General features: G+C 44.4%; 1 protein-coding gene across 7 annotated transcripts in view; it reads left to right on the top strand.

The window, feature by feature from the left end:
* Positions 1–22,403, top strand: part of Srgap3 (SLIT-ROBO Rho GTPase activating protein 3) — a 241,766-nt gene that overhangs the window by 136,500 nt on the left and 82,863 nt on the right. For all 7 annotated transcript variants that reach the window (XR_010039476.1, XM_003464092.5, XM_003464091.5 and 4 more), the window contains exon 4: positions 19,804–19,866. Coding sequence is in view for 6 of the 7 variants with exons in the window: in XM_003464092.5 (XP_003464140.1) it covers positions 19,804–19,866 (63 nt within the window). In the remaining variant the exon portion in view is untranslated. The remainder of the gene's footprint in view (positions 1–19,803; positions 19,867–22,403) is intronic.

Raw genomic sequence — 22,403 nt, 5'->3', positions numbered from 1 at the left:
ACAAGGACTTGGTTTTGAGTAACTTTTCTCATTCCCGCCCCAAAGATGTCCATCGTATTTCATAAATAAATCAGGGCTTTTGTGTCCAATAATTGCTTTTCTTTGTAACAGAGATCAAAAGCATCTGTGGCCTTGGATTCAAAGCCAAGTTTATTTTTCATGTTTTGCTTGCAGGAGAGAGAGCGGGTTTGCATAGTGGAGTCCCGCTATGAGGGCAGAACAGGCCAAGGCAAGCAAAGTGGGAAACTGCCCAGGGTGACTTGCCTTTCCCCTGTCTCCCGGGGAGATGAACCTGCTCAGTCCAGCAGCAGCAGGCATTCCCGGCTCACCCAGCAAGCATACATTAATACCAGCATGCAGTTAGTTAACAGTTACAGCAAACAAATTATCGGTGGGTGCTTATTGTGCACCACGCCCTTGGTTAAGCATTTGGGATGCATTTAATTCTTTGAGCCTAAGGAGGAAGATGCAGGCACCACCCCATTTTACAGATGCTGGTAAGGGCGGGAACAGAGTCCAGAACCCACAGTCAATGATCAAGCAGATGCCACAGAGGACTGAGAAGGGGACTTGGCGTAAAGCCTCCCTCAGAGACCTACCCTCTGGTACAGAGAGGAAGTGGGACAGGTGAGAGCAGTGAGAGGTTCCCTGATATGCAGCATGCAAGAATGGACTCTGAGGGCCAAGCAAGAGAAAAAGAATCTGGGAAAGGTTTGACGCTAGGGAGGGCAGCACAGGCAGTGAGTCCTGAGAGATCAGGGTGCCTCACCCTTGGAGTCTCCTGCTGGGGGAAGTGCAGGAGACACCCCGAGAAGCCAGAGGCGGGCAGTTGTGAGGAAGGCCTCCCCGGCTCCTGGGGGCTGGAATGGCCCCACACAGCGGTCCTGAGAGTGGCGAGGAGGCTGGGCCTTCCTGCTCTTATGTGACTGGTCATTGAAGGCTCCTGGCGGGTCGTGGGCTTGGGCAGCTGCCTTTCCATGGTGGGAGCTGCAGAAGGCTGAAAGCAAGGTGTCTATTGGCAAGGCGTCCTGGGAGATGCTGGCTGGTCCTGGGTGGGAGTCTGAGAGGGTCCTTCCCACGCAGGGTCCTTCCACGGAGATGCAGAGTGTGTGGGAAGTGGAAGGCGGAGGCCAGTGCTTAGGAAAGTCTGGGTCCTGTGTGTGAAGCAGCGGGCAGCCACGTGCAAGGCTCTGGTCAGGGCCGGACTCTGGCTCCATCTCTGCTCACAAGTACTCAGCCTTGGGAGCGCACTTGGTCCTCTGTTGTGTCAGTGTCACCAGAGAGCTTGTAATGACCTCTGTACTGTGGTTACTGCATGATTTTAAAATGATCTGAAATGCCTACTTGACACATTGGTAGGAAATCAGTAAGATTTACTGGTGCTAGGGTAACTGGGGCCTTGAAAAGAAATGTCATAAGACTTTGGACTGCAAATTGGACAGAGGAAGGTTATATTCAGAGTGCACAGACTCAGTGAAGGGTTGGAAATCAGAATAAGCTCGGGAGACCAGGCAGTGATCAGCTCTACATGATGGCAGTCTCATTACTTCTTGTATAAGCTTTTATCACTTTTTTCTGTGTGCCTCATTGGGTAGTACAGTGTGGAGGGAAGAAGCATCCTTCATTTTTAAAGGGTATGCATCTATATTTTTACTATTCAAGGCAAAAATCTCTTAGCAAATTAGGTCTAAGTAGGAGCTCCCATAGTCTGATATGGGGCATTTGCCAGATACCAACAGCAAATCATACTTCTTTTTGAAGAGTTCAATAAAAAGGTAGTTTATAATATTAATTTACAAAATTAATGTGTTTTCCAATTAGAAAATGTCATTTAATACACACATTAGAAAGCAAAACTGATTAAAAATTAATGTCACTGATGCTATAAATTAGCTGTACCCCAGAAGTTCTGAGATGTGATGCTCTCACTGTCATTCAGGGGTAAATATTTCATAGCTCCCATTATAATTTCTTCTTTGCCATGAATTATTCAGAATTAGTTTTTGTTTGTTGGTTTGCTTTGAGACAGGGTCTTGCTCTGCAGTTCAGACTGGCCTCGTGCTCACTGTGCAGCTCAGGCTGGCCTCTAGCTGGCTGCCATCCTGCCGTCTCAGCCTGCTGAGTGCAGAGATTATAGCCGAGCGCCACATGCGCCCACCCAGAACTACTTCATTATTTTAGTTTGGAAGATTGTTTTAAGGCTTTCTCATTTTAAAATTCTAACTCTCACATCATAATAAGAAGAGAAGTCTTGTAAAACAGTTGTTTAATTTGCTGAGGCACCGGCCTTCCCAAACCTCAAGGCTTCACCTGAAGTGATGGTACACAGGGAGCCCTGAGCAGACCCCTGAGCAGGGGCCCTGGGAGAGCCCAGGAGCGGAGCCCTGCGTGCAGGACCGCGGGGCACAGCAGAGGTTCACTGAAAATCACAGGGAAAAGGACGGCTGTTTGGTAGCACAGCTGATTTAACTGGTTGTTGGTCCAGCTCTTAGTTGTTAGGAGCTGATTCTGTATATACGCTACACACCATAAACATACACACACTTTCATATAAAAAAAGAAGTCGCTACATTAACTAAAAATGTGTTTTCTATAGATGAAAGTGCTAAAGGTAAACAGCAAAGTTTTTGGAAGAAAATGTAAATTATATTTAAAACTGTGAGGAGGCACAGCAGAGGTACATTGCCTAAAAATTGCCAAAAGAAAACATTTGTGGAAGTACCCCCCAGGGCCAGGGATTTAGCTTGGTGGTGCAGCGCCTGCTTGGCAAGTGTGAGGGCCTGAGTTCAGCTCCTGATACCCCCCCCAGAAGTACACTCATACAGGAAAATATTTATAAATTTCATTATGTAAAAATTCTAAAGACTTACATGCAGCTTTTATACAATAACTAGATAGACGAGGGAGTATGTAGAAAAAGAGATTTGGTGTGCGCAGAATTAATAAATGGTTAATACCCATAATATAAAAACAGCTTCTACAGCTTAATAAGAAAAAGGTAAACAACCCAACAGAAAAATAGGTGAGAGATATAAATCGAGTAAGTCACCAAAAAATGAAAATTAAATGGTCAAAAAATAAGAAAAAATACTCATACTTACTGGAAATTAGGAAAGGTAAACAAAACAAAATAATCTGATTCCCAGTGGGTTGCCAGAATTATCTTAAGACAAGAACACTCTACATATATTTTCTCTCATAAATTCCCAGGAATCATGTGAATTGGTCTGTCCTCCAGGGAGCAGTAAGCAGGACCCGGATGACAGCAGGAAGAGTTTTAGCTCCTGCAAAATCCAGTGACTCCACTTGTAGCTCTGCATGACGCTAGTCCAGTACAGCTGCGCACACACAATTTTGCACGAAGATATTTGCAGCGGTGATGTGTGTGGTGGAGAAATAGAAAGGAACATCATGAATGTTCATTGAAGAAACGGTTAGACAAGCCATGGAGAGTCTCACAATGGGACATTGCACAAGAGAGAAACTAAAGGAACTAGACCTACAAGTATCAATGTGCAGAAGAACTTTAAAACTGAGTGAAAAAGCAAGGTACAGTATGATATTTTTATAAAGTTTAGGATAGGAATGAATAGTTTGTAGTTTTCTTATTTATAGACACCTGCATAGAACAAAGCTGTACAGATGTGGACAGTGTAAGCACACCAGCCTCGGAACAGTAGTTAGGGAAAGCCGGAGGAGGAGAGACTCGAGAGCACTTCAGCTGTTATCTCTAACATTTTGCCTCTTAAGAATAGTTTCAAAGCAAAAAATGGCAAAACCTTACTAGTTTTGGTGGTATGCCCTGGGCGTCCATTATTGTCCATTCTACTTTTTTTTTTGGCTTTTTGAGACAAGTTCTCACTGTGCAGTTCAGGCTGGCCTCAAACTTACAATGCTCCTCCTGCCTCAGCCTCTCGAGTGCTGGGATTACAGGCATGCGTGTTCATCCGACTTTTATGCAGGGTTACAGAATTGAAATCAAGCATGAGGAAAGGTAGGTGGGAGATAGGCCAAAGAGGCCCTGGGACGGCAGCCTGAGAGGATGGGTTTTATTTTCTAGACATTAGAGACTCATGCAAAGTTCTGAAATAGGAGGAGAAGCAATCAGCCGAATTTAAGGCTGATTAACTTGCCATAGTGTATTTGATGGCTTTGAAAAGAGAAACACTGGACTGAGGAAGAGCAATTAAGCGTTATTACACACATACACGTATACACATGTCAGTGATGAAGGAAAACAAGGGTGTGAATCAGAGAGGCTGGGGAAATAAAAGTGAAAGAAAGGATGGACGTCCCAGTGGCCGGGTAGATGGTAGTTAATGGGCAGATGGACAGATGGATGGATGAGTGGATGAGGGGTTGGCTGGGTTGATGGATGGAAGGATAGATGAATGGATGAAGAGATAAACGATGGGTGGGTAGATGGATGACTGGATGGAGAGCTGAGTGGATGGATGAACGGATGGATGGGTGAGTGGATGGATGGGAAGGTGGTCGGTAGATGGGTGACAACATGCGTAAAGACACTTTTGAAATATCAGTGTAATCTTTATATCCTATCTACAGTCAATGAAAACAAAACAGATCAGCTTATAAAATGCCAAGGATGTTAATGAATGATTTAGCAGTAATAAGTGATCAGTAACAAGCCGAACAACATTTGTATTATGCTGCAGATAATGCAGACAGGGAGAGAAGGACTCAAGCTCTTCATAGCTCACGGGCTTTCGGGGCGGTGGTCTTGTCATGCTTCCCGTGAGGACGGAGCTCTCACTCTACCCTGGCCTGCTGCCTCCTTATTGCTAAGTCAGAGATTCAGGGAAGGAGCAGAGAACACGGTGTTGTGCGTCCACCTGCCTGGAGAAGCCAGGGCTGGGCCTGGACTCAGTCCCCGAGAACAGCGCTGAGTGCTGGGTGCTGTCCGCTTATAAGGATTTAGGCCTGAGCCTTGTACATGGCATTGTGGTTTCTTACTCAGGAGAAAGCAGAGGGTGCAGAGGAGTATCCATGTGCAGGAATCTTTAAAAATGTTTTGGGGAAAGGAAAAGAAAAACACCTAAAGTTCTAGCTTTCGTAATCGAGGCAACAGAGTGGAGCGGTTGAGAGTGGCACATTAGTTAGATCTGTGGTCTTGGGTAAATCACTTTCCCTTCCCTGAGTCTTTCTGTCCTAATAGTCAAAGCAGGGGCAGTAGCAGTGCCACCCAGAAAAGGCTGCTTTTAGGCTTCAGCAATGAATTGTGTAAAGAAGCAATCAGTGTGCCCGGTACCTACTCAAGAAACAGAAGCTATTATTGTTTTTATCCATAACGATGAGTGTCATTAGTAGCAATGGTGCTGAGCACTGTTATTAACGAATGATAAATATTACTAATAGTGATATTCAGGGTTATTAATAGAGATTAACTTCCATTTTTAACCACGTCAGTCACTTGTCTGTGGCCACTGGGTACCTTTGGATTTCCTCAGACAGTCACTTCAGGTGAGTCAGGGTCAGGAGGGTCCCGGAGACACTGGGGGCTTGCAGGGAGGGAGGATGATGGCCAGGCCTTGGCCCACTGCCTCGGGGTTACCAGGGGGACTGGCCATACCTGATTTTGCGCCCTGTCTGGGGTCCTGGGTTTGTTCTCCTGCCCATAACCAAAACTATAAGAAAAGCCGATGCAAATGGGAAAATGAGCTTCGTAAAAATCCAGCTACCTGGAGAAGGAGGTTCGTCCTCCCACTTTTGAGCACCTGAAGCACTGAAGTCTACAGAAGGGCTAGAGCAAAGCCAAGAAATATCCTTTTGTGCTTCAGCCAAGCCGTGGTGTTGAATCCTCCACAGAGTCAGGCCTAATTTGTGTTCAGCATGAGGAAGCTTGGAGAGCAGCCTGTCTCTAAAAGAAAGTCTTTCTTGTGGTGTGGGGTCTTGAACCCAGGCCCTTACACTGAGCTATACCCCGCCATCCCTTTTTATTTTTGATTTTGGAAACAGGATCTTTCCATGTTGCCCAGACTGGGCTTGAATTTGGGGTTCTCCTGCCTCAGACTCTCAGAGTGCAGCGATTACAGACGTTTGCCACCATGTCTGGCCCCCAAAGTACTAATTTTTAGCAAAGCATTTCCCCTTCTCCACTGCATCATCCCCCTGCTAGGCTCCTGAGTGGCATCGATGGCACCACTGCCAAGTACAACTAGCCTTTACTTCTGTGATATGTGTCCAAGAGGAAGAGGTTGGGGCTCAAATCTATATTCTAGCGTGTTACAGAAATGAGCAGATGGCACCATCAGGAACTGCGGCAGAGGAGACACATACTGCCCTGAGAATGTGAGGGAAGGAGGGAAGGCAGTGTCCAGACACAAGAAGGGAAGGCAGGAGGGAAGGGCCCGGGTGCAGATGAGCAGAGGCTGGGCTAAGGAGGATGTTCAGTGGCAAAAGCACCCCGGGCTTGGTTCTCGGAGACCTACGATATGCCTGCACAAAGGAGGTGGGCAGTCAGCTGCTGGGGCTGCCAGATCCTGAGGTGCATGAACTTTGGGACAGGCTGTGAGGCCTGACCTTGTGCTGTGCCTTTAGACCTTTGCTTTGGAGCTGACCAGTGCTTGTGCACACCATGCATTTAAATGGGAAACAGTGTGGGGGTCTTAAATGTTGTGGTTTGATGAGCCAGCAAGCAAGAGCATGGAAAGACAGCAGAGGATCTGTCTGGATTCAGGACCAAAGAGCTGAAGGATTTTTGTCATTGTTTAGTTGTTTCTGTTTCCTCTTGTTTGCTTGGAACCCACTATAGTGCTGGGAAGACCATGGTGCATCCTGAGGGTAACCCAACTTGAGAACATCTGCTTAGACAGCGAGGAAAAGGCCTAGCTGGGCTGCAGGGCCAGATGTGCAGAAGTCAGGTCTCAAGATTCGTAGTCCACCTTTACCCTCCTTGTCGTGTTGGGAGGATTGTTCAGAATGGTCTCCTTTGGAGAAAAGAAAAGGGGCAGAATCTTGTGACTAAACCCAAGATTTGAAGAAGGTACAGTTTTTTGACATTGTCTTAGCTTGCTTTCTGTTGCTATCACTGAAGCCTAGAGGCTGAGTTCATGAAGGTTTAGGCAGCTCACAGTTCTGAAGACTGCCAGGCTCAGCACCAAAGGGCCACATCTGATGAAGTTCTTTATTCTTGGCAGGGACTCTGCAGAGACTGTGGATATTGGGGGGACTGTGTGGTAAAGCAGAGCACACAGTGCTGCTGAGGTCTCTGCCTCTGCTAAAGGCCACTAATTCCACGTTGGGTGCCCACCCTCAAGACCTCATCTAATCTTAATAACTTCCAGATGCCATCACCATGTGATTTTAGGGGTTAAGTTACAACATGAGTGCTTAGGAAGACTCATATCCATCCCAGGGCAGATGTGGAGGATGATACTGATGTTAGAAATGACCTGTCTCTGAGTTAGTCTGAGGGGATCACAACTCAAATGTCCCCAGGGTCAGATGGAGGATGTAGTCAGGTGAAGGGAGACCCTGGTCCCTGTGGCCAGCCAAAGGGACTGCTGTATTTGAAAAGGGGCTCAGGATGCCGGCCATTTGGCATTCCTAAAGAAGCTGAAAATCAAGATTTATGAGGGAAATGTCCTGATTTTTAAACATTAAGGATGCATTCAGATTTTCTGAAAGCATTGATGAGCAAACAGAACAGCTTCAGGCCAGGGAAACTGTCCGGTGGTGGCCTTGGTCTAAGGCAGTAGCTAGGAAGCATTTGGCAATGTCTGAGATAAATTTGTGCTATGGTTGATATATTGTGTCAACTTGAGAAGTTTAGAAGTTTTACTAAGAGAATCAGCAGGGAGCCTGGACCTTTACTTTGTAAATATCCACAACATGTACAAGAGGAGAGCATAGAGGTGGTGTAAGTGCTAGATCTGTCCTGGGGCAGAGGTAGCCTGCATAATATATAAGGGAAGAGAACAGGCTGGTTCCCCTCTTTTTGTTGACTGCTGCCTTGAAGTGGTGCCCCTCAGCCATGCCACCCTGCCTTGGAGCCAACTGATTATGGACTGAAACCTCCACAAATAGTGAGCTAAATAACTCTTTCCTTTCTTAATTTTGGGTGTGAAGTGTTTTGTCCCAGCAATGAGAGAAAAGTAACCAAGCCAGCTGGGTCATCGTGATTGGGGTTGAAGAGCGGGGATCTACCAGCATTGAGGTAGAGATCAGGGACACTGCTGTCCTTCATACCATGTACAGGATACCCTATGACAAACAATGATCTGTTTCCAAGGAAGGTGGGCAGAGAAAGCGGTTAAGGGGCCAGGCAGGGCTGAGATACCTGCTTCTTGGTGGGCAGCATTTGAGGTTGGTTAGCCCATGTGGATCAGGAAGAGAGGGCGGAATCCTTCCAGCCCTGGGGGTCAGTGGGTGCTATCATTGCACCTTCATGGTCTGGCACTGTCCTTTTAACAGTCCACACCTCCTGGGCCAGGGGCAGCAGCTTTCCAGCTGACCTGGCCAGGCAAGAGAGTGATGTGAGAATGTGGATGGTGAGTGGGGTCCTTATCACTGGGCTCCCCCAGGGCTGGGTGTGGTAACCTGCAGGACATCATCAGGGTTCTGGTCTGCTGGTCCTGGTGGAATGTTGGATTGGGCTTCCTCATTCAATAGTGTTTAGAACTATAGTTGAAAATATTTCTCTTCATAACTAGCTCCAACTCAAAAACAGTGGTGATGATGCATTTCAGTGCCATACAGTACAGCGGCTGTGAGCTGAGTGCCTGCCACATGGCCCACCTGGGCTCATGGCCAAGGGGTCAGTGAGGAGGAACAAGGCCCACTTCCTCTGCTGGCGGAGAGTCCTCTTGGTGAGGCATAAGCACAGACCTCCAGCCCTGCCCCGTCCAGTCCACGCTCTGCACGTATCTGTACCTTCCCGAGGCACAGACCTGCCCGTGCTGCTCTTCTGCTCAAAGCCCTCATAGCTCCTGGCTCCACTCTGAAGGAAGCCAGCCCCCACTTCCTTGCTTATCTTCTGCTCTCTCTTGTTGTGCTTCTGCATTGGAAACTGGTCTTGCTCTGTGTCTTGCTCGGGCTGTGCTCCCCGCTTCCACTCTCCCTTTACCCAAAGGCCATGGATTAGCCTCCCCATTGAAGGGATAAAATCTTGATGCCTACATCTTAAAGGAGAGGTTCATTTGGCTAATGAATTCACTGGCTGCAGTCCATGGTTGGCTGGCTCAAGGTAGAAACAACATGGCGGCAGAGCCCAGGGTAGGAGCAATGATCATCCTTATGGCAGCCAGGAAGCAGAGAGAGATGGGAAAGGGCAGAACACGCCCTTCCAGGTCATGGCCCCATGGACCCATCTCTTCTAACCTGGCCCCACCTCTGGCAGCACATTCAGCTGTGAGCTCATCAATCCATTAATGAGTGTAACAGCCCCACAGTATAATCACCTTCCAAAGGTCACACCTCTGAACACCTAGATCTGAACCATAACAGACCGCCTATGTCCATCCACAGCAGGCAGGACAGTCTGGACGTTCTCTCATTTCTCCATCCCATGCTCTTTTTTTTTTTTTATTTATTTAAAGAAAAAAAAGAAAGGACATTAAAAAAAAACCAAAGCAGTAAAAGGGTATAAGTAATACAGAATTTCAAGAAAAAAATAAAAAATATATACAGTAAGAAATCACTAGTTACTAGGTTACATATTGTCTTCCTAGAAAGTTGTCCAAATTATAAAATTAAAGCATATAAAGTGGACATTCATACAGTGAGATTAGAGACAGTTCCGTTCAACGATCCAACAAAAGCTCAGTAATATGGTTTTCCATCCTACACACTCAAACATACATGCAGTTATATCCCTTAGTCCACCTTCTTTCCTCTCTTTTTTACAATAACTATTACACTTTTTGGGTTTTATTACTCCCACAGTTCTGATTACTTTTTTTGAAGAGAATAAAACCAAACGTGACTAAGCAAAACAGAGTCAGTTAGAACAGAAGGATGGGCATAGCACGTGATGCAAAACTAGAACACCAGGTGATCAAAAGTGGTTACCACTGTGCCTCTTGCTATTTTTAAATTGAGTTGCCTGTATCATTAGGTATAATAGAATTGATCAAAACAGTACAGAACAAGACCAATAAAACCTACACTGAGGACCTTACAGGACTTCAAAAAAAGATAATAGTCAATAATCAAATCATAATGGGCATCATAGTATATCTTATTGCCTTCATAGTGATTGCCTATACCCTCAAACTTGATACTATCAAACAAAATTGAATATAGAATAATCAGACAGAACAAGATGGGGAGAGCAATACTGGGGTTCAAATCAGGTCAAAAGGACAACAAAAAGTTACTATAATATGTCCTGCTATTTTTTAATTTAGTTTTCCCTTAATTAGAAAAAATGAGAAAATAGATTAATTTAAAAAGGGGGGGGAGATTGAGATAAAAGAGGACATTGTAACAGAACAACACAGGTCAGAACCAAACAAGTTAAGCATCATTGTGTTTCACCACCAGATAATCTAACATAATAATAGTCACCATAGTGCCTCTTTCCTTGAATTATTTGAGTGTAACTTCATATGCTATAGCATCAAGCATATCAAGACAGTGTGAAGCCATTCAAGAGAATGAAAGAATTACAGGGTATTTAGAACCAGCTAATAGAAAAAGAACAACAGTTTCTATATTGTCTTTTTGCCTATAAAAAATTTTGTTTATACTATCGCATATAGTGAAATATAGTAAGATACAACATGCTAAAGCCAGTGGAAACAGATGTACCACAGCTTGATGGGACTTCAAAACAAGGCCATTTGTATTTCTTCATCAATGATATTAAATCATTAAATAAAAAGCACTAGCTTTTATGTTGTGTTGTTTTCTTCAAAATAGCTATTCGTACTATCACAGATACTAAAATCGAACAACCCAGGTTAAAACCATTGCAATTAATGAGTGAAAACATTATATGGCTTCAAACCAATATGATTGGGAAAAATTATTACAACATACTTTTATGTATTCTTATCATTTCTTACACTAGGGAAACGATTTGGTATTTATACATGTGAGTTTGATTTATTTCACTTATGAGTATGGTCTCAAGCTGCATCCATTTATTTATAAATATCTCAATGTGATCATTCTTTATAGCTGAGTAGTACTCCATTGTATAAAAATACCACAACTTTTTTATCCATTCTTCAGCTGATGGACACTTAGGTTGTTTCCAAGATCTGGCTATTACAAATTTTGCTGCTATAAACATGGGTGTACATATATAACTGTGGTATGATGCTTTCAGTTTTTTTTGGAATATGCCTAAAAGTGGTATAGCTGGGTCAAATGGGGCTTCCAGTCCGTTTTCTGAGACATCTCCAGACTGACCTCCACAATGGTTGTACCAGTCTACACTCCCACCAACAGTGCAGGAGAGTTCCTTTTTCCCCACAGCCTCTCCAGCATTTGTTGGTGGTGGTTTTCTTGATCTTGGCCATTCTTTCAGGAGTGAGATGGAATCTCAGTGTGGTTTTAATTTGCATTTCTCTAATGACCAATGATGACGAACATTTTTTCATGTATTTATTTGCCATTTGTATTTCTTCATCAGAGAATTGTTTATTCATCTCAGAATTGTTTACTCATCTCATTTTTGGATTGGGTCTTTGAATTTTGGGGGTCTGATTTTTTTTTAATTCTTTATATGTTTTAGACAGAAGTCCTTTGTCTGAGGGGCAGTCACTAAGATTTTTTCTGTTTGTGGGTTTTCTTTTCACTATGCTGGAGATTTCTTTTGACATGCAGAAACTTTTTAATAAGAAGTGGTCCCAGTTATTGATTCTGGGATGTATTCCCGTGCGGTGTGGTTCCTGTTCATGAATTCTCTACCTACCCCTATGTCTTCAAGGTTTCTACCCAATCTATCTTCCAATAGATTTAGTGTTTCTGTTTTAATATTCAGATCTTTGATCCATTTAGAGTTTAATTTAGTACATGGTGATAGGCATGGGTCTAGTTTTAGTTTTCAGCATATGGAGAGCCAGTTTTTCCAGCACCATTTATTAAAGAGACTGTTGTTCTTCCAGTGAACATGTTTGGCCCCTTTATCGAAGATAAGGTGGTTGAGTGTGATGGTAGTTGTGGTTGTATCTTCTAATCTATTCCACTGATCTTTGGCTCTGTTTTGATTCCAGTACCATGTTGATTTTACTACTGTTGCTTTGTAGTATAACTTCAAGTCAGGGATTGTGATGCCTCCTGCCTTACCTTTGCTGCTTAGAACTGTCTCTGCTATTCTAGGTTTCTTCTTACTCCAGATGACTTTTAGGAGTGATTTCTTGAGTACTATGAGGTATGTTGATGGTATCTTTATCGGGATTGCATTGAATCTGTATAAAAATTTTGGGAGAATGGCATTTTCACAATATTTATTCTTCCTATCCATGAGCAAGGGATGGTTTTCCATTTTCTGAGATCATCTTCAGTTTCATTTTTCAGTGTATTATAATTTTCCCTGTATAGTTCTTTCACTTCTTTCGTGAGAGTAATTCCTGGATATTTCATTTTTTTGGTTGCTAGTGTGAAGGGTGTGGCTTCTCTTATTTCTCTCTCTGTGACTTTGTTGTTAGTGTTTAGGAATGCTATTGATTTTTGAGTATTGATTTTATATCCAGCTACATTACTGAATTTATTATATCTAGGAGTCTTTCAATAGAGTTTTGGGGATCTTGTATATAGAGTATCATGTCATCTGCAAATAATGATAGCTTAACTTCTTCTTTTCCTATCTTTATGCCTTTTATTTCTCTCTCTTGTCTAATTGCTCTTGCTTGTATTTCCAGTACTATATTAAATAGGAGCGGCAATAAGGGACATCCTTGTCTTGTGCCTGATTTTAAAGTAAAGGCCTTCAATTTTTGGCCATTTAGTATGATATAGGCTGTTGGTTTGTCATAGATGGCCTTTATTATATTGAGGTAAAGACCATCTATTTCAATTTTCTGCAAGGTCCTTATCATAAATGAATGTTGGATCCTATCAAAAGCTTTTTCTGCATCTACAGAAATGATCATGTGATTTTTACTTTTGGCTCTATTGATATGGTGTATTATATTTATTGATTTACGTATATTGAACCATCCCTGCATGCCTGGGATGATTCCCACTTGGTCATGGTGTATGATCTTCTTGATGATTTGCTGCATCTTATTTACCAATATTTTATTGAGGATTTTTGCATCCATATTCATTAGGGAGATTGGTCTATAGTTCTCTTTTTTAGTTGGGTCTTTCTCAGGTTTTGGTACCAGAGTAATATTTGCTTCTAGGAATGATTTAGGAAGGATTGCTTCCCTTTCAATTTCATTGAAGAGTTTGAGGAGTGTCGGCATTAGGTCTTTTTTGTATTTCTTGTAGAATTCTGCAATAAATCCATCTGGGCCTGGGTTCTTCTTTGTAGGTAAAGATTTAATTGCATTTTCGATTTCATTAATAGAAATTGGGTTATTCAGCAGTTTTACATCTTCATGATCTAGCTTTGATACTTCGTATGCTTCTAGGAATCTGTCTATTTCCTCTGTGTTATCAAACCTTTGAGAGTAGAGGTTTTCGAAATAGGTGTTGATGATCTTCTGTATTTCTATAGGGTCCGTAGGGATTTCTCCTCTTTCATTCCTTATTGCATGAATTTGAGCTTTTTCTTCCCTTTTTTAATAAGGTTGGCCAGGGGCTTGTCAATTTTATTTATTCTTTCAAAGAACCAACTCTTTGTTTCATTGATTTTTTGGATTTTTTTTAGTCTCTATTGCATTGATTTCTGCTCTGATTGTTATAATTTCTTCCTTCTTTTGGCTTTGGGCTTGACTTGCTCTTCTTTTTCTAGATATTTGAGGTGTAACATCAGGTTATTTATTTGGGTTCGTTCTGTTTTCCTGATGTGTAAACTCAGTGCAATAAAATTTCCCCTGAGAACAGCTTTTATTGCATCCCACAGATTCTGGTAAGTTGTATTTGTGTTTTCATTTGTTTGTAGGTATTGTTTAATTTCTTCTTTAATTTCCTCTGTGACCCACTGATGACTCAAGAGTGTGTTATTCAGTTTCCATGTCTTTGTGGGAATTTTGTAGTATCTTTTATCATTAATTTCTAATTTCATAGCGCTATGGTCCGATAGCATGCAAGGGGTAATTTCAACCCTTTTGCATTTATTTAAATATGTTTTATGAATTAATATATGGTCTATTTTAGAGAATGACCCATGCACTGCTGAGAAGAATGTGTATTCTGTTGTTGGGTGGAACACTCTGTATATGTCTATTAAGTCCATTTGTTCACAGGTGCAATTCAGTTCTTTTATTTCTTTGCTGATTTTCTGTCTGATTGATCTGTCCATTGGTGTCAATGGTGTGTTAAGATCTCCTATTAAAATTGTGTTACTGTTAATTTTGTTTTTCATTTCTGTTAGTACTTGTTTTATATAACTGGGTGCTCTGGTATTTGGTGCATATATATTTAAGATAGTTATCTCTTCCTCTTGGAGTTTTCCCCTAACCAGTATGTAGTGACCTTCTTTATCCCTTCTGATCATTATTGGCTTGAATTTCACATTGTCTGTAAACAGAATAGCCACCCCCACTTTTTTGGGTTCCTGTTGCATGAAGTATTGTTTTCCATCCTTTGACTTTCAGTCTGTAAGTATCCTTTTGGGTTAGATGGGTTTCTTGTAGACAACATATGGTTGGATTTTGTTTCTTGATCCATTCTGCCAGTCTGTTTCTTTTGATTGGTGCATTGAGACCATTTATATTAGTGATTATACCTGTTATATATTAGTTAATTGTTGACATGTTATCTTTCTGCTGTTGTATCTTTATCTTTCTGTTCTGTTTAATTGTCTGCTTTGTTTGGTGGTTTTTTCCTAAATGTATCTAGGCTGTCTTTCAATATTCTTTGCAGGGTTGGCTTGGTGATCATGTAGTTTTTTAGCTGTTATTTGTCATGGAAGTAACTTATTTCTCCATCCATTTTGAAGGACAGTTTTGCAGCGTATATCAGTCTAGATTGGAAATCATTTTCCTTTAGGATCTGAAATACTTCACTCCATGCTCTTCTTGACTTTATTATTTGTGCTGAGAAGTCTGCTGTGTTTCTGCTAGGTTTTACTTTATAGGTGATCTGTCTTTTCTCTCTGACAGCTTTTAATATTCTATTCTTTTGTTCGATTTCTGGGATGGCCATTATTATGTGTCTGGGTGTAGTTTTATTTTGGTTATGGCTATTTGGGGTTCTATATGCTTCATTGATCTTGATATCAGTTTCCAATCTCATGTTTGGGAAATTTTCAGCTATTACTTCTCTAAATATCCTCTTGACATCCTTTATGTTGTCCTCTTCTTTTTCATTTATCCCTATTAACCTTATGTTGTTCCTCTTTGCGTCATCTTGCAGGTGTTGAATTGTTATTTCCTGATTTCTTGTTATTTTTAAAAGATCTTTCCTTTCTTGTTCACTGGCTGCAATCTTGTCTTTGAGGTCTGAAATTCTATCTTCACATTCATTGAGGCAGTTTTTACAATTTTCGATGGAGTTTTTGATTTCCTGTATATCTCTTTGCATCTGCTTAATATATTCTGTTTGTTTCTTATATTGTTCATCCAGGGATTCTATCTTTTTGTTTATCTCCTCAAGTTTTTTAACTGTGTCTTCTTTAGATATGTTCAGCATCTCCTTCATTTCTTTTATCATTTCTTCTTTTACCTGAGAGATTATTTCTAGTTTGAATTCCTTTAAGGCTTCCCAGAGTTGCTTTTTTATTTCAGTTGCTATTATTTCAGGTATTTCAGGAATGTGGCATATATTTTCTTCTATGCGCATGGCTCCTAGGCTTTCTTGGGTTGGGCTGGATGTTTGAGATTGCATTTTGGTCTTTTGTTTTGTCATTTTCCTATATTTTCTAGCTTCAAGTGTTATTCCAAATGAGGAAGAGAGGTCAGCCAGGCTGGGACAGGATTCCCTGCCCCCTGCTGCCTCACTGATCCCTACAGGAAGCTGAGGCCTGGCCCCCAGGCAAGGGAGAGAGTTTCCTGGACTGGGGCGGGGTTCCACGCCTCGCTGGACTTACTTGTCTGGACAGGAAGCCAGGGCCTGGCCCCCATCCCATGCTCTTTCACACCCCTTTCTACCTTCTGCCCTAGACTTGTGTGTGTTCTCAACCCTTTCCCCTGCCCACCTGGAGCTTGTGAGGAGGAGTTAACCAAAGAGTCAACTTTATATCCCTGCCCCCAGTGACTTCCTGGTCTCACTGCTGGCATTTTGTGAGGATCAGTTCAGCCTATGTGACAGTTTCCTGAGCACCTCATCTGTGCCCCACACAGTGCCAGGCAGTGCTGTGTGTGTTATCTCTTTCCATCTTCACAGGGACTCTGTGATCCCTGTCACATCATTCCATTTCTTACAAATAAGGAAACCATGGCTTAAAGGAACTGTCCTTTCATTTGTTCATTCAGCAAACAAATTTAAAACAAATTGTAGTACCTACGATGTGACAGAACTTTGATACATCAGGACTGTGAAAATGGGACCCCAAAGCTGTTGCAGATGGGTACTGAGAGGTAGACTGTGAGACATCTGAATTTGGCCAAAAAAGAAAGATTAGGGAGCACTTTCAGGAGAGCAGGGAAGGTGGCAGGAAGCCTGAGTGGAACCCTCAGCCAGTACTGTAGGGGTTCTAAAAATGAGCGTCCTTTTGCTGCTGTCCAGATTGAAACAAGGACGTCCCGTTTCAATGCCCTGTGCTGATGAGTCTTTGTGGGACGCTGTGCCTGATGGTGGGACCACACTCCTTGATCCATTCCCTTGTGCAGGCGATAGCTGGATGGTGCTCTTAGCTTTGGGCTGTTGGGAGCTTTGAAGGTCCACCACCAGAGAGAAGGTCTCTTTCCCTCGTGAGTTTACATTCCAGCCTTGATGTCGGGCTAAGGATATGATCCTGTCAGCAGTGAAGAGGATTTAGAGGCACACAGTGAAATGCATGTGTAGGAAACTGTGGGTGTGGACATGCAGAATGGTGCTTAGTGCATTAGGGACCTTGTTAAGAGACAGCTTCAGAGAGAGAGAGACCTGGGTCTACAGTGAGAACATGCTTCATTTAGGACCTGAGGATAGAAAGTGAGACTGGACCTTTAGGAGTCTTCAGGCTGCAAATAACAGAGAATCCCGTTACCCTAAGGCAGCTTGTCTTCCGGTCCTAAGATGCCTGCAGTAGCAGCTGGGACTGCGTGCAAAATGCTAGAGCAGTAGAAAGATTAATCCTTCTCAAATGCATGAGTCCTTTTTTTTGCAGCCCAGTTAAGTCATTTCCTCGCCCTTGGATGGTAATAACGGGAAGAGTCTACCATGTTGAGCTGGGACAGGACCAGCTTTCCGTGAAGGACTGGACAGGAGGTGTGAATGCCAGATTAAATGTGTGACTCAACTAGGAAGCAGAGAGGGAGGGCAGTGATGGGTGATAGGCAGGAACTCCCTACCATTGGTTGTTACAGTAAGGGATCAGGCAGTTTGAAGGCAGGGCACAGTGACTGGCGAAGTCAAGATGAAGGGCGAAAAGTGTTAGAGATAAACCTAAGCTGGCAAAGCTATCCCAGTGCACAAAACCGAGGGGGTGCAGGAATGTTACGTCAAGCATTGACTTTTTAATAATTTAAATTTGATGTAACTGGAAGATATCCCATCCATTCTGTTTTGCAATGGCTAAAGATACATCGTTGAGCCTGGGCTTGAGGTCATGCAGGAGCGAGGCATGGAGCTGAAGACGTGGCCCCTGGTCACTGACACCAGTAGTGTGTGGGGAAGCCAACTGGGCCAGGGGCTGGGGAGGCAAGGCTGGAGGAATTCGGAGAGCAGGACTCTTCAGCAGAGCTGCATGTAGGACAGGGTCCAGTCTGCCAGGATCCCTATTTCCCCACGTGCATAGTGGTGGTACAGGGATGCTTGCTGTGTCACTGGTTGATGACACTGGAAACCACCTAAATATTCATACTTGTGGCACTGGTTAAATTAATCATCACGCACCTGGTATGTGGAATCCCAAGCCGCAGTGTGAAAGAGGTTGCAATGGGAAAATGCTCAGCTGTGGCGGTAAGTAGCAAAAGAAAGGGACAGGTGTATGCACAGTGTGCTCCTGTTTGTGCGATGAGACAATGTATGCTGGTCAAATGTGTATACGCCCAGAGACTATTTCTGGAAGGCATCTGAAAAACTCTCCATGTGTTTCCAGGGAGCTTGAGAACCTTGCTTTTTCTTTTTAACTCTGCTGGCTGCTATTTTCTTGAACCATGTGCATTTATCTGTAACAAAGCCTGGATCACAAAAATAAACACAGATATCAGAGAGGTCATGAGTCTGGGGACTTAGAGGATGCATAGGAGGAATCGGGAGTCTGGAGTCCCTGGAGGTAGGGACCACAGAGAGACTGTGACACTGATTGCTCAGAGCTGCAGAGAAGAGGAGACGGTGGTGGCTGGTTGGGCTCTTGGGGCCCCTCTGTGAATGGATGGACATTGCTGAAGGTCCTCAGTGAGTTCTGCACAGGTCCACTTCATTTGGGACTGGATCACCTTTCTTTAACCACTAGAGCCGGAGGGAGCCCTAAACTGGTAGTGAGTTTTCTATCGCTAGGACAAATGCCCAACACCCACAGCTGAAGGCGCAGAGCTCTAATTCAGCTCACTGTGTCAGGGTTCAGCTCAGGTCAGCTGACTCCAGGAAGAAACTTCATGGTGGCATGGCGTGGCAGCATAAAGCAGGGCAGGAAAACAGAGCCAGAGAGGCAGGGGCCAGGAGTGCATACAGTACCTGAAATCATACTTCCATGAGCTCTCACACACCCAGAAGAGTGCTTACTAGTCCCCTCGGCATTTTTCATCCCATCAGGTTGACGTCACAATGAACAGGCACAGTCCACCCCTTGTCAACTTGACAACCAGCATACCTCACTAAACACACTTAATCTCCAAATAAAGACAATAGCAAGTTCAGAATTAATGCAGCAGAGCTACCCCAAGCACAACCAGTTTCCCACTGCCAGTCTCAACAGTTCCAGCACTCTTCAAGCTTCGGTCAGAATCTCTCCTGAAACTCAAGGCAAACTCTTATCGATGAACCTGTGTAAAAATACAAAACAAGTTTTATGTAATCCCAAGGTACAATGGCACGGAGCAACCACTCCTACGCCAAAGGGGGACAATAGGGAATAGGAGAGCAGAGGACCAAAGCAAGACTGGCACACGCTGACTCTCGTGAAATGCTAGGTCAGTGTTTCTTAAACTGTGCCCCATGGAGCCCTTTGCTCCTGAGATGTTAATAAATATGAGCCAGGCACGCGTGCCCTGACCTACCAGTTTAGGAGACAGAATTAAAGGTTCTATGGGGCTCCCAGAATCTTTCACAGGTTAATGTCTCTGAGCCTCCAGGGTAAAGAAGTGATGTGCACAGTTGCTCCAGTTATGTGACCAGGAAATTCCTCTTGCAAGGAGTTTCTTTCTGGGGATTCGTTTCATGGACACAAGTTGAAGAATTCAGATCTAGATCAGTGACGTTTATGTGGATTTCTGTACCGCTCCCTACCCCGTTCCAGACAGTCTCACCCTTACTGTTTTAAAAGCAATTTGGTAGATGTAAACTGCAAACTTTTTCCCCTCAGATATGTGATCTGTGTGTACACACTATGTGATGGTGAAGTAAACATCATTAGCATCTCCATCTCCTCTGATGTTGGTCATTTACAGAAATGTTGACATTAGTTCGTTTGTTTTTCAGAGCAAGGAGATTGGCCTGCAGATGCATGAGGAGCTCCTGAAGGTGACCAACGAGCTGTACACAGTAAGTTCTACAGCTGCCTGTGGCCACCCATCTCCAGCACGCAGTGTGGAGGGGGAGCAGTGGAGATCTGGCCTTGGTGTCTTGTGTTGGAGTGACAGTGGGCTGTTGTTTCAGGGAGGATGAACACAGAGCCCTGGCTTGGTATTCTGTGCACTTGCTTCTGGTCCCAGCTTAATCCAGGCTCTCTGTGTTTATAGAACAACATTCAGGCTCAACCCTACAGCTTCAGCCACCAGTCGCTGTGTCCCTTAATATTTTTCTATAAATGGATCACAGCCCACCTGCCCTTAAAAAATCCTTCAGTCTTCTTCAACTATAGGGAAGGCAGCCTTGTGCAGGAAAGAACAGCAACCCAGAGGCAGTTGGGCCTGACTCTGTGGCCCTGCCAGGCAAACCTGAGTCCAGGCTTCCCCGGACGGGAGGGTGGGGATTTCCCAGCTGGTCTGTGTGGACTGAGTGTGGAGATGGCTGCAGGGGACTGCCTAGCACTGGGCAAACATCGTGCTATGCCATCGTGTCTTGAGACAGAATGAAGCGTACGTATTTTTCCTGCACCGTTTTGACCCTTCCCTTGTCCCCTATCCTCCTCTGTCTCTGGGCCAGCCCTTGCCTTAAGAAGCAGCACCATTCCCCCGGCCCACCCTCCAGATCACACACCTCCAGACTTGCCTAAAAGGCTTTCCTCTTGGACAGTGTTTCCTGCACTGGGAGGTGGAGGCCTGGAGATGGGAAAGGGACAGGAGGGAGAAGGGAGGGGAGAGGGGCAAAGGGCTTGCAAAGGAGGAGACGTGTAGTCTGCGTGTAGCAGTTACCCCCGACGGACATCACTGTGCTGTAATATAAGCATGTGCTGTTAACACACTGAGCAGATTACACTTGTGCTTTGTAAAACAGCAGCCACCCAGTGGGCACTAATTAAACAGTACAAGAAGATGCAAAAAGAGAAGGGATGTTTTCCACGCCCTCCTCTCCCCCTCTCCCCTTGGTCACCAGGTCACCAGGTGTAGGCACTGCGGTTCCTTCCAGGGGTGTCTGATTCTCCGGGACGCACACAGATGGAGCAGGCCCCACCCATCCATTCCACATGTCCTGAGCCCCTGCAGGTCCATGCTGTCTCTCCCGCATGTGCCGGTCATAGACTGTGTGCCGCTCTGAACACTTCCGCGTTCCGATGCACTTCATCCCTACCACCTTTCCAGGAGGGGCAATTATTATTTTGGGATGGCACAGAGAGGCCAGATAGCGCCCTCAGGGCCACCCTGCTGGAGAGTGGCGAGGCTATGCCAGACTCCACTTGCTGAAATGTTCCCCCAAGCTACTTAAATAATACATGACACTATTTATGTAAATGTATGTGCTGTGTCCTTCTGTGTGCACAGAGGCTCGCTCTGGACCTCCTGCAGATACCAAAGTCCTTTGTATAAAGTAGCATATTGTTTGCATGGAACCTATGCACATCTTCCCCCATTCCTGAACTCATCTTTAGGTGACTTGTAATACCTCACACCGTGCAAATGCTGCATCACTCAGTGTGAAGCTGTGTGGTTTAGGCAATAGTGACGGGAATTCTGCATGTATTCAGGGCAGACACAGCTTTTTCCCAATTACTTTCTGCTTGTGATTGGTCAAATCCAAGATGCTAACCCGCAGATGCTTAGGGTTGGCAGTGTTACCTACATCTATTTTGGAAGGCGATGCTCCTTTCCACGAGCAAATGAAAGGCAGCATGGGCAGTGCTGTGGAGCGCTGCAGAGCCTAGGCAGCATGGCTCCCACTCGCTGGTGGCTGTGGCTCAGGACTCATCAGCACCACAGTGAATCTTCCTTCCTGATGAGCCAAGAGCATCAAGGGGTTAACAACATGCAGGTGTCACTGACAGTCATCTTGCTCATGCAAGTAAGTCCCAACTGCTTTGCACCGCCCCAGCTGAGTCAAGTTCAGTGGAGTGCATGCAGATGCCAATCGGAAGGAGCTTCAATGTACTGCACACGTTTTTCTCTGCCACTCTGCCCAGATGGGAGGCTCAGGGTGGGGTGGCTTTGCAGGGCCACCCACAGGCTGCCCAGATGTCTGTGCAGGATCTTCAGAAGGACCAATGGCAGAGGTCACTATTGTGGGGCCTCCTCACCTCCCCAGCTCTCCTGAGGTCACTGGTGCATTCAGAGTATTTTTCTTGATCACGGGCTGAATCTAGACAGTGAGAGGTAGGTATACATGGTGACAGGGAGACACCGCCTTGGGGAACATGGAAGGTGTTGGGATGAGGGCACCTGCCAGGCATCGGAGGGTGACAGGGAAAATGGCAAGGACACACATGCAGTGGCAGGGAAGCTTGAGCAAGGGCCTAGGATGTGGGTATCCTGTTTTACCGGCTAGTCCCATTCACAGTCAGCATGGAGCTTGGTGGGCTGACTGACCGTTAGGGTCCATCTAGGGGTGAGGGATGGAAATCTGGGCAAGCCAGCTGTTTTTAGTCTTATTTTATGCTGCTATAATTTAATACTGAGAATGGGTAATTGATAAAGAATAGAGGTTTT

The sequence above is a fragment of the Cavia porcellus genome, unplaced genomic scaffold (genome assembly GCF_034190915.1).
Source record: "Cavia porcellus strain 051 isolate PalLab524CR breed Dunkin Hartley unplaced genomic scaffold, mCavPor4.1 scaffold_15, whole genome shotgun sequence".
Classification (NCBI taxonomy): Eukaryota; Metazoa; Chordata; class Mammalia; order Rodentia; family Caviidae; genus Cavia; species Cavia porcellus.
This window is presented reverse-complemented; position numbering and strand designations above follow the sequence as displayed.